Consider the following 21,776-nt stretch of genomic DNA (forward strand, 5'->3'; position numbering starts at 1 on the left):
TTGAGACCTCAGAAATCGGGAGCATTTCAAAACCACCGCGGGGCGGGGGCTGCTAGTGGATCGCCGGAGCTGTATTAGATTAACATTAACATGCTTATTGCAGTTGTAAGTGCACTGTCTTGATGGAGCATATGTGTGGGCTGGACCTGTATTTTACAGGAAAGGAGTGAGCAGCGGGTGGAGTTGTCGATTCTTGTTCTGTTTGCTGTGACTATCTTCCTCACCCTATCAGACTTTCAGTTGCGTGTCAGTGAGGAACCAGTGTAAAGACTTCAGAACTAGACTGATCCACTTTCTTAGTGTTAGTGAGGAACCAGTGTAAAGACTTCAGAACTAGACTGATCCACTTTCTTAGTGTTAGTGAGGAACCAGTGTAAGACTTCAGAACTAGACTGATCCACTTTCTTAGTGTTAGTGAGGAACCAGTGTAAAGACTTCAGAACTGGACTGATCCTCTTTCTTAGTGTTAGTGAGGAACCAGTGTAAAGACTTCAGAACTGGACTGATCCACTTTCTTAGTGTTAGTGAGGAACCAGTGTAAAGACTTCAGAACTGGATTGATCCAGTTTCTTAGTGTTAGTGAGGAACCAGTGTAAAGACTTCAGAACTGGACTGATCCACTTTCTTAGTGTTAGTGAGGAACCAGTGTAAAGACTTCAGAACTGGACTGATCCACTTTCTTAGTGTTAGTGAGGAACCAGTGTAAAGACTTCAGAACTGGACTGATCCACTTTCTTAGTGTTAGTGAGGAACCAGTGTAAAGACTTCAGAACTGGACTGATCCACTTTCTTAGTGTTAGTGAGGAACCAGTGTAAAGACTTCAGAACTAGACTGATCCACTTTCTTAGTGTTAGTGAGGAACCAGTGTAAAGACTTCAGAACTAGACTGATCCACTTTCTTAGTGTTAGTGAGGAACCAGTGTAAAGACTTCAGAACTGGACTGATCCTCTTTCTTAGTGTTAGTGAGGAACCAGTGTAAAGACTTCAGAACTGGACTGATCCACTTTCTTAGTGTTAGTGAGGAACCAGTGTAAAGACTTCAGAACTGGACTGATCCTCTTTCTTAGTGTTAGTGAGGAACCAGTGTAAAGACTTCAGAACTGGACTGATCCTCTTTCTTAGTGTTAGTGAGGAACCAGTGTAAAGACTTCAGAACTGGACTGATCCACTTTCTTAGTGTTAGTGAGGAACCAGTGTAAAGACTTCAGAACTGGATTGATCCAGTTTCTTAGTGTTAGTGAGGAACCAGTGTAAAGACTTCAGAACTGGACTGATCCACTTTCTTAGTGTTAGTGAGGAACCAGTGTAAAGACTTCAGAACTGGACTGATCCACTTTCTTAGTGTTAGTGAGGAACCAGTGTAAAGACTTCAGAACTGGACTGATCCACTTTCTTAGTGTTAGTGAGGAACCAGTGTAAAGACTTCAGAACTGGACTGATCCACTTTCTTAGTGTTAGTGAGGAACCAGTGTAAAGACTTCAGAACTGGACTGATCCTCTTTCTTAGTGTTAGTGAGGAACCAGTGTAAAGACTTCAGAACAGGAGTGATGTGATCCACTTTCTTAGTGTTAGTGAGGACTCGAGCAGCGGCGTTCTGAATCAGCTGCAGCTTTCTAATAGATGTTTTAGTGAGACCTGTGAAGACACCATTACAGTAGTCCAGTCTACTGAAGATAAAAGCATGGACAAGTTTTTCCAAATCCTGCTGTGACATTAGTCTTTTAATCCTAGATATGTTCTTTAGGTGATAGTAGGCTGATTTAGTAACTGTTTTAATGTGACTGTTGAAACTCAGGTCAGAGTCCATGACTACACCTAGATGTCTGGCTTTATCTGTTGTTTTGAACATTGCAGACTGAAGCTCAGCGCTAACTTTTATACGTTCTGCCTTGGCTCCAAAAACCATTACCTCAGTTTTATCTTTGTTTAATTGGAGAAAGTTCTGACACATCCACTCATTGATTTGTTCAATGCACTTACTCAGTGTTTGAATTGGAGCATAGTCTCCTGGTGAAATTGTTATGTAAATGTGTGTGTCATCCGCATAGCTATGGTAACTTATTTTGTTGTTTTTCATTATCTGAGCCAGTGGTAGCATGTAGATGTTAAAGAGAAGAGGCCCCAAGATGGAGCCTTGAGGAACCCCACATGTCATATTTGTCAATTCAGATGTGTATTTACCTATAGAAACAAAGTTGTTTCTGTCCTTTAAGTAGGATTCAAACCAATTTAGAACTGTTGCCGAAAGTCCCACCCAGTTTCCAGTCGGTCTAGTAATATGTTGTGGTCAACAGTGTCAAACGCAGCACTGAGATCTAATAATACTAACACTGAAGTTCTGCCAATGTCTGTGAAGACCTTACTGTATAAACTGTGTACGACTGTATAAACTGTGTTGATGGTCGATTTCTGGATATCCTGGAGGCAGTTAGAGAGAGACCAGTGTTAGAGAGAGAGAGACCAGTGAGAGAGAGAGAGAGAGACCAGTGAGAGAGAGAGAGAGAGACCAGTGTTAGAGAGAGAGAGACCAGTGAGAGAGAGAGAGATCAGTGTTAGAGAGAGAGAGACCAGTGAGAGAGAGAGAGAGAGACCAGTGTTAGAGAGAGAGAGACCAGTGAGAGAGAGAGAGAGACCAGTGTTAGAGAGAGAGAGACCAGTGTTAGAGAGAGAGAGACCAGTGAGAGAGAGAGAGAGACCAGTGTTAGAGAGAGAGAGACCAGTGAGAGAGAGAGAGACCAGTGTTAGAGAGAGAGAGGTTAGCAGCTTTAATACATCTGGGTGTAATCTGCATAAAAAAATGGAAACAGATGTTGTTGTTACGGATAACTCAAACCCTTCAAAGTTTCCACTGACGATGAGATAAAGATGTCATGTTTCGGTCCACCAATGAGACGCTGTTGCTGAGGGTTGACTCAGATCTTATAAGTGAGCGGTGTCAGTGTTTGCACAACACTCACGAGGAAACCTCCGAGCAGAATGGCTGCAGTCTCAGAGCTCTCCGTGCTGCTGTTTGCTCTCATCAGCAACATTCACGCTGAAGAACTCATCGTCATCCGAGGGGAAAGGAGCTCTCTCACCTTCGAGCTCCCAGAGAAGGCCGGCTCCTGCCTGATCTCCAGATGTGTTGGTGAGGAGAAGCTGGTCCTGTGGAACACCTCTGACCTCTGGCCCCAGAGCTCCTCAGTACCTGAAGAGCTGAAACAACGACTCGTCAGCATGGCCGATACTTCTTCCTACAAGATCAACGACCTGACCCATTCAGACTCCGGCCTGTACCAAGAGGAGTGCTGGACTGAGGGCAAAGTGACTCATGAGAAAAACATCACAGTTACTGTTTGTGGTTCAATACATGGGTCCTGGAGTGAATACATGAAAGATGAAGAAACAAAAGACCTGCCTTGTCGTGGAGCAGCTGACCACCTGGATGTCCAGTGGCTCAAACGGGATTATCGATATGAACAGAAAATATGGACCAGAGTTTTTGGGGACAATACGGCATCAGTGATGGACAATGATAGAGGAAGATACCAAGTGGTGAAGAACACATCAGCTCTACGTATATCCAACTTCTCAACAGCTGACCTCGGAGAATACACCTGTCTGCTGATGAACCAACAGCAGTGTGTTCGCAGTAACCCTGGAGTGTATAAGCTGGACCCAGAGAGTATCTATCACTCAGTGGAAGACACGGCTGTGCTGCAGTGCCCTGACTTTGGTTTCAATGAAAAGAAGCCTCCACATTGGGAGACTAGAGTCGACAACATTCACCAAGGACAACATAACCTCTCTGTGGGTGTAATGGACCAGAACTACTCTCTGGTGTTACCATCGGTAACGTTAAATCACTCAGGTTGGTACTCTTGTATTAACTTTAATACTGTGAAAACATATTATCTGTTGGTGTGCCCCAAATTCCCCCCCCCTGCTGTAGAGCTCTTCTCAGGGGGAGAAGAAGTCACTCTCAAATGCAAAGATGGGGAACAGTATCAGCATCAATTTTGGTTCTTTAAGTCGAACCGAACCAAAGGAAGAACCATTAGTTTATTTTATAGTCAGTTCAGGAGCAATGTGCGCAGGGAGAGTGATGAGAGATTGGTGATTTCTAATGTCTCTCTGGAAGACACAGGAGAGTATTGGTGTGCAGTTTTTGACATAAATATTCAGTGTCTGTCTTCAACCAAGACCCTCCTGAAGCACAGAGACCCCTTTGGGGTTCACTCCACCTTCTAAGCAGTGAGATGCTCAGCGCTCAGTGTTCTGCTGCTGATGCTCTGTGTTGCTGTAGTCACTGTGACCCTGAGGACCAGAACACGGGACACTTAATATGCATCTGTTCATTTCACTTCCCTCTGTCCTCGTCCTCTTTCATACAGCGGCTCAGAAACAGGATTTAAACACTGGGTGTTAGAAATTCATGCAAACACAACATCTGAGTCTGATCACAAGAGAGAGAGAGAGAGAGAGAGAGAGAGAGAGAGAGATCGAGAGAAGAAGAGAGAGAGAGAGAGAGAGAGAGAGAGTTGAGAGAGATAGATCATAGAGGATGTACGAGTTTTTAGAGTCGCGTGAGAGGATAGAGAGAGAGGATCTACCTATCTCCTTCCTATTCTCTCTCTCTCCTTCTTTCACTCTTTCTCTTTCTGTTTTTTTTCTTTTATCTGCCTCTCTTGCTTCTCTTCTTCTCTTTCATCTCTTTCTCTTTCTCTCGTCTCTCTTTTCTAATCTCTCTACTTCTTTTTATCTACTTCTCTCTTCTCTCTCTCTCTATTTCTCTGTCCTCTCTCTCCTCTCTTCTCTCTCATAGATATCATTACGAACTAGATTACCTCATCGGCAACATGTAACATCATCATTATTATTAATATTAAGGTTTATAAATTATTTGACCGTTTAAAAAATAGAAAAGGTGAAACTTCAGAAAGTAATTAAAATATATAAACACCCAAAAATATAAATATCCCAAAATACAGAGAAAAGAGGGTTTTAAATGTTGAAAGTAAATAAAGATATTGTTATTAATATAAACATATATTTAGTTTAGTATGAATATATTCTTGTATATTGTAAATATATGTGTGTTTTGCTCTTCTTGTAAAGACTTGTGATGTTAGGATCCCTGCTCCGCTCTGCTCCGTGTTGTTTTCATAGATATTGTTAAATGTTCACTTATCAACCTTTTAAACATCGCTTTCACATTCAATGATTTTAATCCCCTTATTTTTAATCCTGTGTTTTTATTCTGATGTTTTATTTCAAATCAAATAATTGTGATTTTCTTTGAATTCGATGTGAAAGAATGTGATTTATGTTTGATGCATTTCATAAGTCCTGTATCTGTCATGGTGTCAGTGTTATATCATGTGTTCTCATACCTTGGTATATCTATCAGTTATCAAGTGTCTGTATAATAAAGATTACAACCAATCAAACCTGGAAGACCCTTCTTGCTGTTTTGTGATCATTATAATATTATTATTTACAACAGAGCTTTTCAAATGACTAACTCATATTCTAAAGTAACGTCCACAAAGTCGATGAAATGATGAATCCTTTCCCTCCTATCAGATGCTTCTCTTTGTAACGAGGCCACACTTCAGGACATTATGATTATAAAGTATTATTCTTATTCATTTTCTCTCTCTCTTTTATTGAAGTAATTGTAAGCTGAGATAAACATATATCTTTCTACATGATTAAAGTCAGATGATTGCCCCCCATGGAGAGATGTTTGTTATATGCTCAGTAACTACTCTGCACACATTAGAGTACGTCAGAGGGGAAGGGGCTCAAATGCATAAAAGGGCACATTGGAGATATTTGTTCACCATTTAATAAAAATGTGCCTATTTTTTGTGACAGTTAATATTGAAATGTTAGTATTTAAAACAAACTCATGACGAAGGTTGGTCCAAACACTACTTTGTGACAGTTGTTTACAATTAAATGCAAAGAAATGAAGTGTATTTTAGTCAATTCTCCTCGATAAGTATCTCAACTTTGACCCTCTGACGCACAGAAGCTCTTTCTCTCTTCTGTTTCTTTATAAGAGATTCACCAATTCGGGGGTCCTTCTGGGTCTATCAGGCGAGGGCTATGGGGCTTAACAGGTTAAAGGGTTAGTTGGATTATAAGGGGAAGTTTGAGGAGGTTTCATGGCCTTCTTTCAGAGAGATGTGAGAGGAAATGGAGCCAAAACCACTGAGATCCTGAGATATGGAAGAACAGCGTCACAGAGTGAAGGACTGGAGCCTCGGATCACTCTGTTCTCAAAGTGGGGGGGGGACACTTTTTCAGATAGAAATAAAACTGTATTGCGCTCCACTCTTTTTTTTGTACACACTCATTTCCTTACTATATATAGACAGGGTTCACAGAGTCAGAGTTATCGAGGAAGCCAATGACCTCCGTCTTTTCTTAAAGAGTGTTGAACATGTGAACTACACACTCTGGTTCTCTGAGAGGAAGATAAAGAACAAGACAACATTTACTTCAGACTAACAGACAAACAACACTGCTGCATGTTGTTGGGTCGTTTCAGAGAGTAAAGTGCAGTGCCCCCACCCTGTTCATTTTATATTAAAAGTGATCAAATCATCTTGACACTAAACCAGTGTTCTTGTTTATTACATGTATTTGTCCACGCTAGTTTTAAGAACATTTATAAGTTATACTTTTAAAAAGTCCCCAGCGTCCCCAGCACAAATGACTCTTCATGTCTGTTGGGTACACACACTCACTGTGTACAACAAAATACAAAAAGCTCCACTGATGCAATTCTTTTACATATTAGATATATTTACATGTGTGTGTGAAAACAGTGTGTATTTTATGTCAAGTAATTGTGTCACATTGCACAATACTTACTTACTCCTACGTGTATTTTTAAATGCAAATGAAGTTACTTAAAGGGGACCTATCATGCAAAATGCACTTTTGTACGTCTTTTCTACATGAATATGTGTCCCCGGTGTTCCAGGGAACTCACCAAGTGTCAGAAAACACAACCCTCTCTATTTTCCTCCATACCCAAATCTCTAAAAAAAGGGGCTGCAACGGATCTGATAAAAACTGATCCAGATTTGAACACTGTCCTGACGTCAGGACGGTGGCGCTACGGCTATTGGGCCAACTCCACCAATCAGGAGGAGACAGCCACGGCCATTGCCGTTCGAAAGCGCTGGAGACGCTGTAGTACATATGCCAGGCCTGTAGATAGTGCTGTTCTCACTGAATCTGCCCTTGCAGAGCAGAGCTAAAAAAAGTGCAAATTGAGCGAAATGAATTCAAATATAGCATGATAGGTCCACTTTAAAGTGGACCTATCATGCTATATTATAATAATATAGTGTAGGACCATACCTATATAAGGCATATTTATACTTTTTTTTTTTCAAAATACCAAACAGATCATGCATTTTAGCCATGCCTCATTTCGCTCAATTTGCACTTTTTTATCCCTGTTTTTGCAAGGGCTGATTCTGTGAGAACAGCACCACCTACAGGCCTGGCATATGTACTACAGCGTCTCCAGCGCTTTCGAACGGCAATGGCCGTGGCTGTCTCCTCCTGATTGGTGGAGTTGGCCCAATAGCCGTAGCGCCACCGTCCTGACGTCAGGACAGTGTTCAAATCTGGATCAGTTTTTATCAGATCCGTTGCAGCCCCTTTTTTAGAGATTTGGGTATGCAGGAAAATAGAGAGGGTTGTGTTTTCTGACACTTGGTGAGTTCCCTGGAACACCGGGGACACATATTCATGTAGAAAAGACGTACAAAAGTGCATTTTGCATGATAGGTCCCCTTTAAGAAAAAACTTAAGTCTACATAAATTAACAAAATAACAAAACCTGACATGAGAGAAAGCAATCCTTTCTGAGTTGAGTGTTGACTGTGGGTTACTACAGGTTACTCATTTAGTTGAATTGTCTCTAAAGGGTCCCAAAACACTAAAACAATTGGACTCAAAAGTGTATTGTCACTTCCAACAGTTCTATACTCGTGGCAGTTATCAACTAACCTTTTAACAAAGAACATTATGTGTTTGGTAAAACAACGTGCTGCTGAAATGCATCTTGTTGTAGCAAACACTGTGGTGGTGGCTTAAAGCCCACCTCCGCTACGCGCCGTTCGTTTGTGAGCCTGGTTATATTTAATAAGAGAAGGAATTCAAAACACCGGAATAAAGGTTATAACAATAATCTGATTTTACTGGTAAAAAACAAAACACGTATACAAGTTTACAGAGTACTCCGGACTTCCAGTTCTACCGCCGTGCAATACAGGTATTGGGACCAGCCAGTCAGAAACAGGAAGTATTTTACATGCATAAACAACAGTATTCATATCCATATTTTGGGGCGGAGATGTGTCGACTCTTCCTTCCCATTTTACTCTGAAGCGAATCAGAGAGTCCGTGGGGAGGAGCTGTGTGAGCTGCTCACTCCCCCAGGTGTTTTTACTGGTTGGATTCACTTCTGGTCGGGTCCAATACAGAGTATCAGAGTTCTGGGAAGAAGTATTTTTTCTTCTGAGCAGAGCGTGAGATTCGGAAGTACACAAGGACAGAGTCAATCTTATCTCTGCACCGATATTCACTCCTTTACTTTCCCAAGGAATATTTCACACAAACTATTCTTTCCCAGACAACCAAACATTGTACACAGATATATTGATGCCCAGAAAGTACCTTGAAAAGAATATGTGTGTGTGCTGGTGGGAGGAGGTGTATGTGTGTGTAACAGGATCTCTGGGTCAGTGAGTTGTAAGTGAGATGGGATTACTTAAAACAGTTCAAACAATACATGTTTACTAAAATACAATTCAAAATAATACATGTTTACTTCAATACAGTTTAGAACCATATCTGTTACCTTTAATCCCTCTTTTGATCTCACCTCACGAGATCAACATATACACAGCATTTGAAACATAACCACTGTCATTCTTTTCTACTGTGTCTGTCCCAACATTTATATAAATCCATCAGAAGCTGGGATTTAAAGCACTTTAAACCTTTAGGAACAGTCCACCATAACAACTTCTTATGACAGTGGAGGGAGACCAAAATATGTTAAAAAAATGTGTCCTTGTCGGCTGAGTCATCATACTCTTCCCCCTCCGACGCGTAAGCCAACAAGGGCATCTGGTACGAAGGGGAAGGGGCAGCTTTTCCCTCAATGGTGGAACTGATGAGTCTAACACACAATGAGCGGATACAAGGCACACAACAACAACCACATGTCACTAAAATGGCAATAAAAGTAGCCACAGAAATTAGAAGACTGTTGGGGTGAGGCAGACATATTTAGCGAGACCTGAGTATGATTTGTCAGAGTTGGAACATGGGGCGATTGCGCACAGATCTATGTCCACTATTCCGTCGCTACCTTCTTGGAGAGTGAAGGTTCTTTTTGGGGACATAAGGCTCGCTACTCTAGTCCCTCTTTTGGTCCTTACTATCTCTTCCTCTGGGGCGGGAGTTGGAGAAAGAACATCATTAGTTTTACAGACAACGAAAATTATCGTTACCATAATGGTAAGTAGGAGGCCCAGGCCCGCTACCATTCTCCACTGCCCGTACATAATTATGCTGTTAGCTCCAATTCTTCTGGTATCTTTAAACCGTATATTACCAATGGTCAATGCGATCGTACCTTGGTTCCCCAGAATACAAAACGTGCCCCCTGAGGGAGATTGAGACCCAGATATGCCAAAACCCTCTTGAGTACGAGGAGTATGTAAATAGACATCTACCCTCGTCCAGATGTTGAGTAATGATAAAAGGGCCTATTTGGAAAGTAAAACAGGAGTTACTCCCAACTTGGTTAGTGATTGATTTTAAGCTATAGGTTTTAAATGGTAAATGCGGGTCCCCACATATATCAGTAGTCTTCCACCAACTGATCCAAGTTAGCAGGGGTGAGGGAGATACCCGGGTTTTATTACCTATCTCACTGAGGTTTTCTAAGCGCCTCTGAAAGGTACTCGTGTTGCTCGGAGTCTGAAGAGAGATTCCTGTGTCTGCCCCAAAAGAACCCTTCAACATTTCCTGGAACCTTTAACACATAGTTCTGTAGAATAAAAATAAACAAATCCCTTAAATTATGGGATAAATCAAGTCCCCAAAATAATGGGCAAAAATATACCAATCCCTCAAATAATGGGATATAAAACCAAAGTTCAGAGTTCCTCAAAAAATGGATTGTTAAGACAAAGTTCCTCAAAAAATGGATTGTTAAAACAAAGTTCCACACCGGCTATATCAACCTGTTTCAGCGGGAAGTGGAGTCCCCTGTGCCGTCTTGGTTTGCCGTGTCTTTGTCCCCCCAGCCCGCTGACGGCGGCTTCTGGGCTGCCTGCTAGAGAGATGTCTTTTGGATTCTCCTCCTCCGGCCCGCTGATGGCGGCTTCCGGGTTGATGCTGGAGAGATGTCTTCCCGATTCTCCTCCTCCGGCCCGCTGATGGCGGCTTCCGGGTCGATGCTGGAGAGATGTATTCCCAATCCTCCTCCTCCGGTCCGCTGATGGCGCCTTCTGGGTCGACTGCTGGAGAGATGTCCTCCCGATCCTCCTCCTCCGGTCCGCTGATGACGCCTTCTGGGTCGACTGCTTTGACGATGGCCAGATCTGTCCTGATGTCATCTAGGGTTCTCGCAGGTGTTTTCCCGACCGCACACTGGCTCCAGTGGTACCAGTTGTCTCCCTTTCCTTCTAGGCGGACGGCATGGGAGGTCCTTTGGGTCACTCGGTAGGGGCCGGAAAACCTGGGGTTGAGCCACTTAGGCCTGATGACTTTCAGCCAGACGAACTCTGCTGTGTTGGCCTCGTGTTTCTCGGGTCCCCCTTTGGCGTCAGCAACCTGTGTGGAGAAGTCTCATACCAAGCCCTTAAATTGCTGGAAATATGGTTTTGAACTCATCTCTTCTACTTCTTTAGTGTTTATTGGCGGTTGGCAAACCAACTTGTAGGTGCATTACCGCCACCAACTAGACTGGAGTGTGGACAAGAGACTATGCAGAAAACAATAAACAAAACAAATAAAACAAAAACAAACAAAAAACAAACAAACAAACAAAACAAAACAAAACAAAAACTCTAGATTATTTTAAATGTATCAATTTCTCTTAAAAACGTAATAATCTCACATACATATTGCCTGATGTTTTTTCCTAACAGTCCTGATAGCGACAAGTCATGGAATTTTGCTTTCTTCAGTGTCTGGAAAAGCACATCTCTCTGAGTACTATATTTCTTGCAAAGCAGTAAAGAGCCTGCTTCCTGTGCTTCTTTAAGAGTGTCATCTGTTACGGCGGGCAGCAAGTCAGTGGACTTCATGACGAGCATTTGGAACTGTCAACTCTGTCCAGTGTGATACTTATGTACATCAGTATTTACCTACATCCCCCCTTTTTCTGAAATAGAATGCCGTTAACGGTGTTCTCATTTTCAGAAATATCGAGCCTTATATATCAGTTATTAAATAGCAGTTATATATTATATATTATTATTACTAATATATCAGTCATTAAATATCAGCCTTCTTCCGGTCCCCCAGTTCTATCCCACTAACGATCAATCTCTCTGTCTGCCCCCACTGTTCTCGTAGACTCCCTGGTACTGGGACGCCTAGTTGTGGTTCTTCTCGTTCAAATTCTAAATATAATATAATATACAATATGTCCAGCAGATGGAGCCAAACCTTAATTTATCATTAGTCTCTGTTTGTTTTGTGCAACACCCTGTTGGCCACCAGATGTTAGCACCTGACCAGGAATGAGCTTCACTTCAGCCACAAATACTTTTTTTTTTTTTGATTCCACTGAAAATCAATCTCTCAGTCTGTTCCCATTGCTCGCGGAAGCTTCCGGAAATTGGAACGCCTAAATCACTCTTTTCAAACTCTCCTTCCATGATTGACTTAGTTTCTATTATCTGACTAGGTTGATATGTGTTCGCTTGTATTTATTTAATATACTGGACAATTCTTGTCTTTACTCTTAACGTCCTTATTGTATTTATTGGAATGCCTTGTCCGAAATTTAAAGTTGTCCAGCGTGAAACAATGCAGAATATTGTTACACACCCTGTTCGCCACCAGAGGGCAGCACCTGAACACGAATGAGCTTCCCCTGCTTGGTGGAGCTCAGCACAGTTTATCTCCACTCAACTACTTCAGCTGTTTCCTTTCAATTATTACACAGATTTGACGTAAAAAATCACACAGAGTTTATTCCCTTATACAGTCTGTCCGGCTTTTTGTACGATGTTTATTCCAACAGATAATTGCGGTTTTTAAGCGTGCTTCAACACCCCTATTTAGAGATGCGACACTTACATGGAGTTTAATCCCAAACCACAAAAATCCTTTATCGTCACATTCAGCCTTCCAGACTATGACTTCGTACTATCTGAATTCTATCTCCGTGTACTACTTTTTTTCTAAGTATGTACTGTGTACAGAGTGGTGTTCTTAAATTATGTTTGCAGTTTTACATATATTTATCCCCGTACAGTCAGGCAGATTTTTATTGTGCGATGTATATTTCAACAGATAGCGTGACTTCCTGAAGCAAGCTTCTACAACCCCCTTACGGCGGCTGCGGCTTCAGGCAAGGAGTCGGAACCCAGTCAACAAAATGTCTTTATCGTCACGTTTAATGAGCCTGATTAACCCCACAGCAAGAGTTGTGATGAGATCCGGTCGTTCCAAATGGTTAGTTGGAAGTCGCGCATCTCTCCTCTCGTATCACCCACATATAACAATTCTAGCAATTGTCAAAGAGGGATTGCCCACTCGATTGTTATTCAATAGGAAGTTCTTTATAACAACCTTTTACCCACGAGGCAACCGCATAATCCTTACTTGATTTGCGGGGACTTTAACCCATCTGTTTTTTACGTCCTCGCAGTCTACACATTTAAAGCCCTAACGAGGCAACCGTATAACCCTTACTGACTCTAAGCACTTTCCCAACTAGAATATGTATTGTATTTCTTACCGTGACTAAGAACACTGAGAACGCCGCTGACAACTCTAAAATGTTGTAGTATAGTCAATCACAGATTTTGGTAATCAAAAGGGGTGTCTGCTCACCTTTTGTATATGGCCACGGTTTAGTTGTCAGCGGTGTCGAGGTGTCCTCCCCTGGACTGAATTCCGTCCGCTGGCTGTCGGTGTTTCCTTCTAGAGACCAGCACGCAGGACATCGGGGTCACCATAATTGTTGTAGCAAACACTGTGGTGGTGGCTTAAAGCCCACCTCCGCTACGCGCCGTTCGTTTGTGAGCCTGGTTATATTTAATAAAAGAAGGAAGTCAAAACACCGGAATAAAGGTTATAACAATAATCAGATTTGACTGGTAAAAAACAAAACACGTATACAAGTTTACAGAGTACTCCGGACTTCCAGTTCTACCGCCGTGCAATACAGGTATTGGGACCAGCCAGTCAGAAACAGGAAGTATTTTACATGCATAAACAACAGTATTCATATCCATATTTTGGGGCGGAGATGGGTCGACTCTTCCTTCCCATTTTACTCTGAAGCGAATCAGAGAGTCCGTGGGGAGGAGCTGTGTGAGCTGCTCACTCCCCCAGGTGTTTTTACTGGTTGGATTCACTTCTGGTCTGGTCCAATACAGAGAATCAGAGTTCTGGGAAGAAGTATTTTTTCTTCTGAGCAGAGCGTGAGATTCGGAAGTACACAAGGACAGAGTCAATCTTATCTCTGCACCTATATTCACTCCTTTACTTTTCCAAGGAATATTTCACACAAACTATTCTTTCCCAGACAACCAAACATTGTACACAGATATATTGATGCCCAGAAAGGACCTTGAAAAGAATATGTGTGTGTGCTGGTGGGAGGAGGTGTATGTGTGTGTAACAGGATCTCTGGGTCAGTGAGTTGTAAGTGAGATGGGATTACTTAAAACAGTTCAAACAATACATGTTCACTAAAATACAATTCAAAATAATACATGTTTACTTCAATACAGTTTAGAACCATATCTGTTTACTTTAATCTTGAGACGGGAGTTATCATGCTAATATAAAGCTGAGGATAATAGCAAAGCCCTTAGTTTTGTAGGTTTTTAAGTCAGAAACTATGCTTGGTTTTCATCCTAAAAGGGCGCTAGATGAAAGCCGAGGTAATCGAGGTTTTTACAAATCATTGTCCAGCAACGTTAACACAGATTTCTGTACCAGTCTCCGCTGCTATCCAATTAATAATTGTTAAGATACTTGACAAATTCAACCTGTTTGTGGCACTAGAGGCAAAGTCAGAGGATCACCAACGTTGCTAGGAGTTATCCTCTGAAGACAATGAATGTCTGTACGACATTTCAGGAAAAATCGAATAGTTTGTGAGATATTTACGTTGACCAACTGAACAGGCCAATGAATAGACATTGCCATTCCTACTTCAGAGCAAATAGCATAGCCAATAAAGAAAAACAGCTGAATGCAAGTATGTCCTCAAACTGAGGTCAATCATGCAATGAATTAAATTTGATGATGTTCTGCCTATTCCTCCGCTGACTCTGGGAGGTTCAATAAACACAGGATCAGATCCAGAGTGCACAAGATGTTGAGCAACCAATCAGAACTTAATCCATCACTAGGGATCTGAAGTGTAGGCAACGTAGACAAATAATAGATAATAGACGACACATATGGCCTCATAATGAAGCTTGGACACAATGCAAAATGTTATCACCTGGTATCACAAAGTATCACAAACACAAGCTGACAATAAGCAACTCAATGTGTTACAAAGTTGTCTATAATATCCAACTGGGGGGAAAAGAATGAGGCCATGGCTACAGCACGAGATAATGGATAACACATGTGATTGGCTGCACAGTATCCCACACAGTCATGGAAAATATGAGAAATAAAGATTGCAGCAACAAGTCGGCCCCTTTCAGGGCCAAACAAGGCGAATCGTGAATCAACATGTTTACTTCTATTTTCTGGGAACTGCACCTCCACTGCAAGTACTCCGAATCTAGGGGAGTAGTGTTACTGAAATCTAGACGTCTTCAAGGAGAAAGGGAGAGAAAGGCTGTTATAATAACCAGATGCTCATTGTTGTCTGATCTTTGGAAAATAACCATGAGCCTACCTTTGTTGGTTAATGGTAAATCTTTGTCTTCCATTCTAAGGAAAACAGGAAGGTCACTCTTGCCTTGACCTACTGTATTAAAGGTCCCCTATTATACTGTCTTTCATCAATATATCACAGGTCTCAGATATATCCAGAGCCTGTCTCTGATTGGCTGAATCATTGCATCATCCCATAACCCCCTCTGCATCAGCCAAACGGCTCGCTGCACCCGCACTGCGAGGGGGACCCAAGTTCCCATCAGCAGAAACACGTGGGTTTGGCTCCAAAATGGTGGAATGAGCTCCCCATTGACATCAGGACAGCAGAAAGCTCACACATCTTCCGGCGCAGACTAAAAACTCATCTCTTTCGACTCCACTTTGAGCGATAGAATTGCTAACAAAGCACTTATATACTAACAAAGGACTGGCTTATCTAAAGCTAGTTGAGTAGCACTTGAAATGTTTTGGCTCTATGAAACCTGATGTACTTATATGATTCTGTTTTCTTCTAGTTTGTATCTTCTTGGTCGAATGCACTTATTGTAAGTCGCTTTGGATAAAAGTGTCAGCTAAATGCAATGTAATGTGATGTAATGTAATGTGATGTAATGTAATGTGATGTAATGTAATGTAATGTAATGTAATGTAATAATGCATTTGTTTTTTTGAAGACCTCATAATACCTCCAGCTGCCAAACAGCATTCCTCGACGCATGCAGACAAAAGAAAATCCTTTTACAGTCACAAACGCATCACATTGTTGATGACAGGCTGAATTAGCAGCAATTATTGCAAGCTAAGTCTTAACAAGTATAATTTATGCATGCACATCACTTCTTCCAAAATAAAACATGAGAGAAAAGCAGTGCCGATATTTAGTCACAATCAATAACTCATGGCATCGTGGTAAAGCCTGTTGCAGATTAACTCCGCTCTGCTGCCCACAATGCAGTTCGGCGAAAAGTGAGGCAAAGTGACGTCACCCCATTCAAAGTGAATGGGCAGAAGCGTTGGAAGATTTTTTTAACGCTGCTGTATGGACGGACCGTTAGTGTCAGTGAGGAACCAGTGTAAAGACTTCAGAACTGGACTGATCCACTTTCTGAGTGTTAGTGAGGAACCAGTGTAAAGACTTCAGAACTGGACTGATCCACTTTCTTAGTGTTAGTGAGGAACCAGTGTAAAGACTTCAGAACTGGACTGATCCACTTTCTTAGTGTCAGTGAGGAACCAGTGTAAAGACTTCAGAACTGGACTGATCCACTTTCTTAGTGTTAGTGAGGAACCAGTGTAAAGACTTCAGAACTGGACTGATCCACTTTCTTAGTGTTAGTGAGGAACCAGTGTAAAGACTTCAGAACAGGACTGATTCACTTTCTTAGTGTTAGTGAGGAACCAGTGTAAAGACTTCAGAACTGGACTGATCCAGTTTCTTATGGAGCGTCCACACAGCAGCGTTAAAAAAATCTTGGAGGTGGGCGTATCTGAAGCTTGGGGATTTTTTGCGAGCAACGCGACCAACAACCAATCACATGAATCTCCCGCCCCCGACATACGAAGCAAAAAAGCCCGAAGTAAAATGGATATAAACTCCCCAAACAGGCGAAAACCTACCACTGTCTCTGCCACCTCCCTCCATGCCTGGCTCCTCCGGTTTGTATCCCGGTAGGTAAATAGGGACTGGTCATAAAGCACCGGGTGATTCCCTACCGCTAATTTCTCCTCCATTTTTTGGAATATGAGGAAATGACCTGCGGTATGTCTCTCCCAGCATACACGCGGTTTGATTGGCTAGCGCTTGAACTGTCAGATTTGCATAAACGGGATTTGATTGGCTGACGCTTCCACCTCAGCTGCAAAAGTTGAACATTGCTCAACTTTTGAATCCTGAAAATCCTGAAAATCTCCGCTCTGCTGCCCACAATGCAGTTCGGCGAAAAGTGAGGCAAAGTGACGTCACCCCATTCAAAGTGAATGGGCAGAAGCGTTGGAAGATTTTTTTAACGCTGCTGTGTGGACGGGCCGTTAGTGTCACTGAGGAACCAGTGTAAAGATTTCAGAACTGGACTGATCCACTTTCTTAGTGTTAGTGAGGAACCAGTGTAAAGACGTCAGAACTGGACTGATCCAGTTTCTTAGTGTCAGTGAGGAACCAGTGTAAAGACTTCAGAACTGGACTGATCCACTTTCTTAGTGTTAGTGAGGAACCACTGTAAAGACTACATAACTGGACTGATCCTCTTTCTTAGTGTTAGTGAGGAACCAGTGTAAAGACTTCAGAACTGGACTGATCCTCTTTCTTAGTGTCAGTGAGGAACCAGTGTAAAGACTTCAGAACTGGACTGATCCTCTTTCTTAGTGTCAGTAAGGAACCAGTCTAAAGACTTCAGAACTGGACTGATCCACTTTCTTAGTGTTAGTGAGGAACCAGTGTAAAGACTTCAGAACTGGACTGATCCACTTTCTTAGTGTTAGTGAGGAACCAGTGTAAAGACTTCAGAACTGGACTGATCCACTTTCTTAGTGTTAGTGAGGAACCAGTGTAAAGACTTCAGAACTGGACTGATCCACTTTCTTGGTGTTAGTGAGGAACCAGTGTAAAGACTTCAGAACTGGACTGATCCACTTTCTGAGTGTTAGTGAGGAACCAGTGTAAAGACTTCAGAACTGGACTGATCCACTTTCTCAGTGTCAGTGAGGAACCAGTGTAAAGACTTCAGAACTGGACTGATCCACTTTCTTAGTGTTAGTGAGGAACCAGTGTAAAGACTTCAGAACTGGACTGATCCACTTTCTTAGTGTCAGTGAGGAACCAGTGTAAAGACTTCAGAACTGGACTGATCCACTTTCTTAGTGTTAGAGAGGAACCAGTGTAAAGACTTCAGAACAGGACTGATCCACTTTCTCCGTGTTAGTGAGGAACCAGTGAAAAGACTTCAGAACTGGACTGATCCTCTTTCTTAGTGTTAGTGAGGAACCAGTGTAAAGACTTCAGAACTGGACTGATCCACTTTCTTGGTGTTAGTGAGGAACCAGTGTAAAGACTTCAGAACTGGACTGATCCACTTCTTAGTGTTAGTGAGGAACCAGTGTAAAGACTTCAGAACTGGACTGATCCACTTTCTTAGTGTTAGTGAGGAACCAGTGTAAAGACTTCAGAACTGGACTGATCCACTTTCTTAGTGTTAGTGAGGAACCAGTGTAAAGGACTTCAGAACTGGACTGATCCACTTTCTTAGTGTTAGTGAGGAACCAGTGTAAGACTTCAGAACTGGACTGATCCACTTTCTTAGTGTTAGTGAGGAACCAGTGTAAAGACTTCAGAACTGGACTGATCCACTTTCTTAGTGTTAGTGAGGAACCAGTGTAAAGACTTCAGAACTGGACTGATCCACTTTCTTATACCCCTTTCACACCAACACGGTTCCAGGGCCGGTTCGGAGCTGGAGCTTGAAAAGCACCGTTTTTTCCTGTTCACACCGCAGCGGAGCCGCCTCTAAGCTCCGGAATCCGGTTCGTTTCAAGCACCAAAAAGTTGTCGGTCTAGAAAGCAAGCACCGCATATGTCACGTTCTGCCTTCGCTCCAAAAACCATTACCTCAGTTTTATCTTTGTTTAATTGGAGAAAGTTCTGACACATCCACTCATTGATTTGTTCAATGCACTTACTCAGTGTTGAATTGGAGCATAGTCTCCTGGTGAAATGGTTATGTAAATTTGTGTGTCATCCGCATAGCTATGGTAACTTATTTAGTTGTTTTTCATTATCTGAGCCAGTGGTAGCATGTAGATGTTAAAGAGAAGAGGCCCCAAGATGGAGCCTTGAGGAACCCCACATGTCATATTTGTCAATTCAGATGTGTATTTACCTATAGAAACAAAGTTGTTTCTGTCCTTTAAGTAGGATTCAAGCCAATTTAGAACTGTTGCCGAAAGTCCCACCCAGTTTCCAGTCGGTCTAGTAATATGTTGCGGTCAACAGTGTCAAACGCAGCGCTGAGATCTAATAATACTAACACTGAAGGTCTGCCACTGTCTGTGAAGACCTTAACAAGAGCAGTCTCAGTGCTGTGGTTGGACGAAAGCCTGACTGGAACACATCGAAACAGTTATTTAAATGCAAGAAATTACTCAGCTGTTGAAAAACTACCGTTTCAATGATTTTACCTAGAAATGGCAGGTTTGATATGGGCCTGTAATTGTTCATTACTGAAGCATCTAGATTATTCTTTTTAAGAGCGGTTTAATGACTGCAGTTTTCAGGAACTGTGGAAAAACACCTGAGTGAAGAGACTTGTTTACTATATGAAGTAGATCTGAGGCCATTTTTTGAAAAAGCCTGTTGGAATAATATCAAGGCAGAAGGAGGAGGATTTCAGAAGTTGAATAATGTCCTCTAAGTTTTTATCATTAATCAGATGGAATTGTGTCATGGTGTTTGAATTGATTTTAAGGGAACACAGGGACAAAACATTTGCTGTACCTGATGCAGAGACACTGAAAGCATGGATCACAGTTTCCAAGTTTTTGGTAGAGAGGAGGATCTGATGTTTGTAATATTTCTGAGGTGATAAAAGCATGATTGAACCGTTTAATTTACATGATTGTATAAACTGTGTTGATGGTCGATTTCTGGATATCCTGGAGGCAGTTAGAGAGAGACCAGTGTTAGAGAGAGAGAGACCAGTGAGAGAGAGAGAGAGACCAGTGTTAGAGAGAGAGAGACCAGTGAGAGAGAGAGAGAGACCAGTGTTAGAGAGAGAGAGACCAGTGAGAGAGAGAGAGAGAGAGACCAGTGTTAGAGAGAGAGAGACCAGTGAGAGAGAGAGAGAGACCAGTGTTAGAGAGAGAGAGGTTAGCAGCTTTAATACATCTGGGTGTAATCTGCATACAAAAATGGAAACAGATGTTGTTGTTACGGATAACCCTAACCCTTCAAAGTTTCCACTGACGATGAGATAAAGATGTCATGTTTCGGTCCACCAATGAGACGCTGTTGCTGAGGGTTGACTCAGATCTTATAAGTGAGCGGTGTCAGTGTTTGCACAACACTCACGAGGAAACCTCCGAGCAGAATGGCTGCAGTCTCAGAGCTCTCCGTGCTGCTGTTTGCTCTCATCAGCAACATTCACGCTGAAGAACTCATCATCATCCGAAAGGAAAGAGACTCTTTCACCTTCGAGCTCCCAGAGGAGGCCGGCTCCTGCCTGATCTCCAGATGTGTTGGTGAGGAGAAGCTGGTCCTGTGGAACACCTCTGACCTCTGGCCCCAGAACTCCTCAGTACCTGAAGACCTGAAACAACGACTCGTCAGCATGGCCGATACTTCTTCCTACAAGATCAACAACCTGACCCATTCAGACTCCGGCCTGTACCAAGAGGAGTGCTGGACTGAGGGCAAAGTGACTCATGAGAAAAACATCACAGTTACTGTTTGTGGTTCAATAGATGGGCCCTGGAGTGAATACATGAAAGATGAAGAAACAAAAGACCTGCCTTGTCGTGGAGCAGCTGACCACCTGGATGTCCAGTGGCTCAAACGGGATTATCGATATGAACAGAAAATATGGACCAGAGTTTTTGGGGACAATACGGCATCAGTGATGGACAATGATAGAGGAAGATACCAAGTGGTGAAGAACACATCAGCTCTACGTATATCCAACTTCTCAACAGCTGACCTCGGAGAATACACCTGTCTGCTGATGAACCAACAGCAGTGTGTTAGTGGTGAGACTGTAGAGTATCAACTGGACAGAGAGTGGATCTATCACTCAGTGGAAGACACGGTTGTGCTGCAGTGCCCTGACTCTGGTTTCAATGAAAAGAAGCCTCCATATTGGGAGACTAGAGTTGACACCATTCACCAAGGACAACATAACCTCTCTGTGGGTGTAATGGACCAGAACTACTCTCTGGTGTTACCATCGGTAACGTTAAATCACGCAGGTCTGTACTCTTGTAATACCTTTAATACTGTGAAAACATATTATCTGTTGGTGTGCCCCAAATTCCCCTCCCCTGCTGTAGAGCTCTTCTCAGGGGGAGAAGAAGTCACTCTCAAATGCAAAGATGGGGAACAGTATCAGCATCAATTTTGGTTCTTTAAGTCGAACCGAACCAAAGGAAGAACCATTAGTTTATTTTTTAGTCAGATCAGGAGCGATGTGCGCAGGGAGAGTGATGGGAGATTGGTGATTTCTAATGTCTCTCTGGAAGACACAGGAGAGTATTGGTGTGCAGTTTTTGACAGAAATGATCAGTGTCTGTCTTCAACCAAGACCCTCCTTAAGCACAGAGACCCCTTTGGGGTTCACTCCACCTTCTAAGCAGTGAGATGCTCAGCGCTCAGTGTTCTGCTGCTGATGCTCTGTGTTGCTGTAGTCACTGTGACCCTGAGGACCAGAACACGGGACACTTAATATGCATCTGTTCATTTCACTTCCCTCTGTCCTCGTCCTCTTTCATACAGCGGCTCAGAAACAGGATTTAAACTCTGGGTGTTAGAAATTCATGCAAACACAACATCTGAGTCTGATCACAAGAGAGAGAGAGAGAGAGAGAGAGAGAGAGAGAGAGAGAGAGAGAGAGAGAGAGAGAAGAGAGAGAGAGAGAAAGAGAGAGAGAGAGAGCGAGAGAGAAAGAGAGAGAGAGAGAAGAGA

General features: G+C 42.5%; 1 protein-coding gene across 1 annotated transcript; it reads left to right on the forward strand.

The window, feature by feature from the left end:
* The first annotated feature begins 2,968 nt into the window (after positions 1-2,968).
* Positions 2,969-21,706, forward strand: LOC117485049. Its single transcript, XM_034133647.1, has 2 exons — positions 2,969-3,615; positions 20,826-21,706. Exons 1-2 carry the CDS (start codon positions 2,980-2,982, stop codon positions 21,441-21,443), a joined length of 1,254 nt encoding a protein of 417 aa, XP_033989538.1. The 5' UTR covers positions 2,969-2,979; the 3' UTR covers positions 21,444-21,706.
* The last annotated feature ends 70 nt before the right edge of the window (positions 21,707-21,776 follow it).

The sequence above is a fragment of the Trematomus bernacchii genome, unplaced genomic scaffold (assembly GCF_902827165.1).
Source record: "Trematomus bernacchii unplaced genomic scaffold, fTreBer1.1, whole genome shotgun sequence".
NCBI classification, from domain to species: domain Eukaryota; kingdom Metazoa; phylum Chordata; class Actinopteri; order Perciformes; family Nototheniidae; genus Trematomus; species Trematomus bernacchii.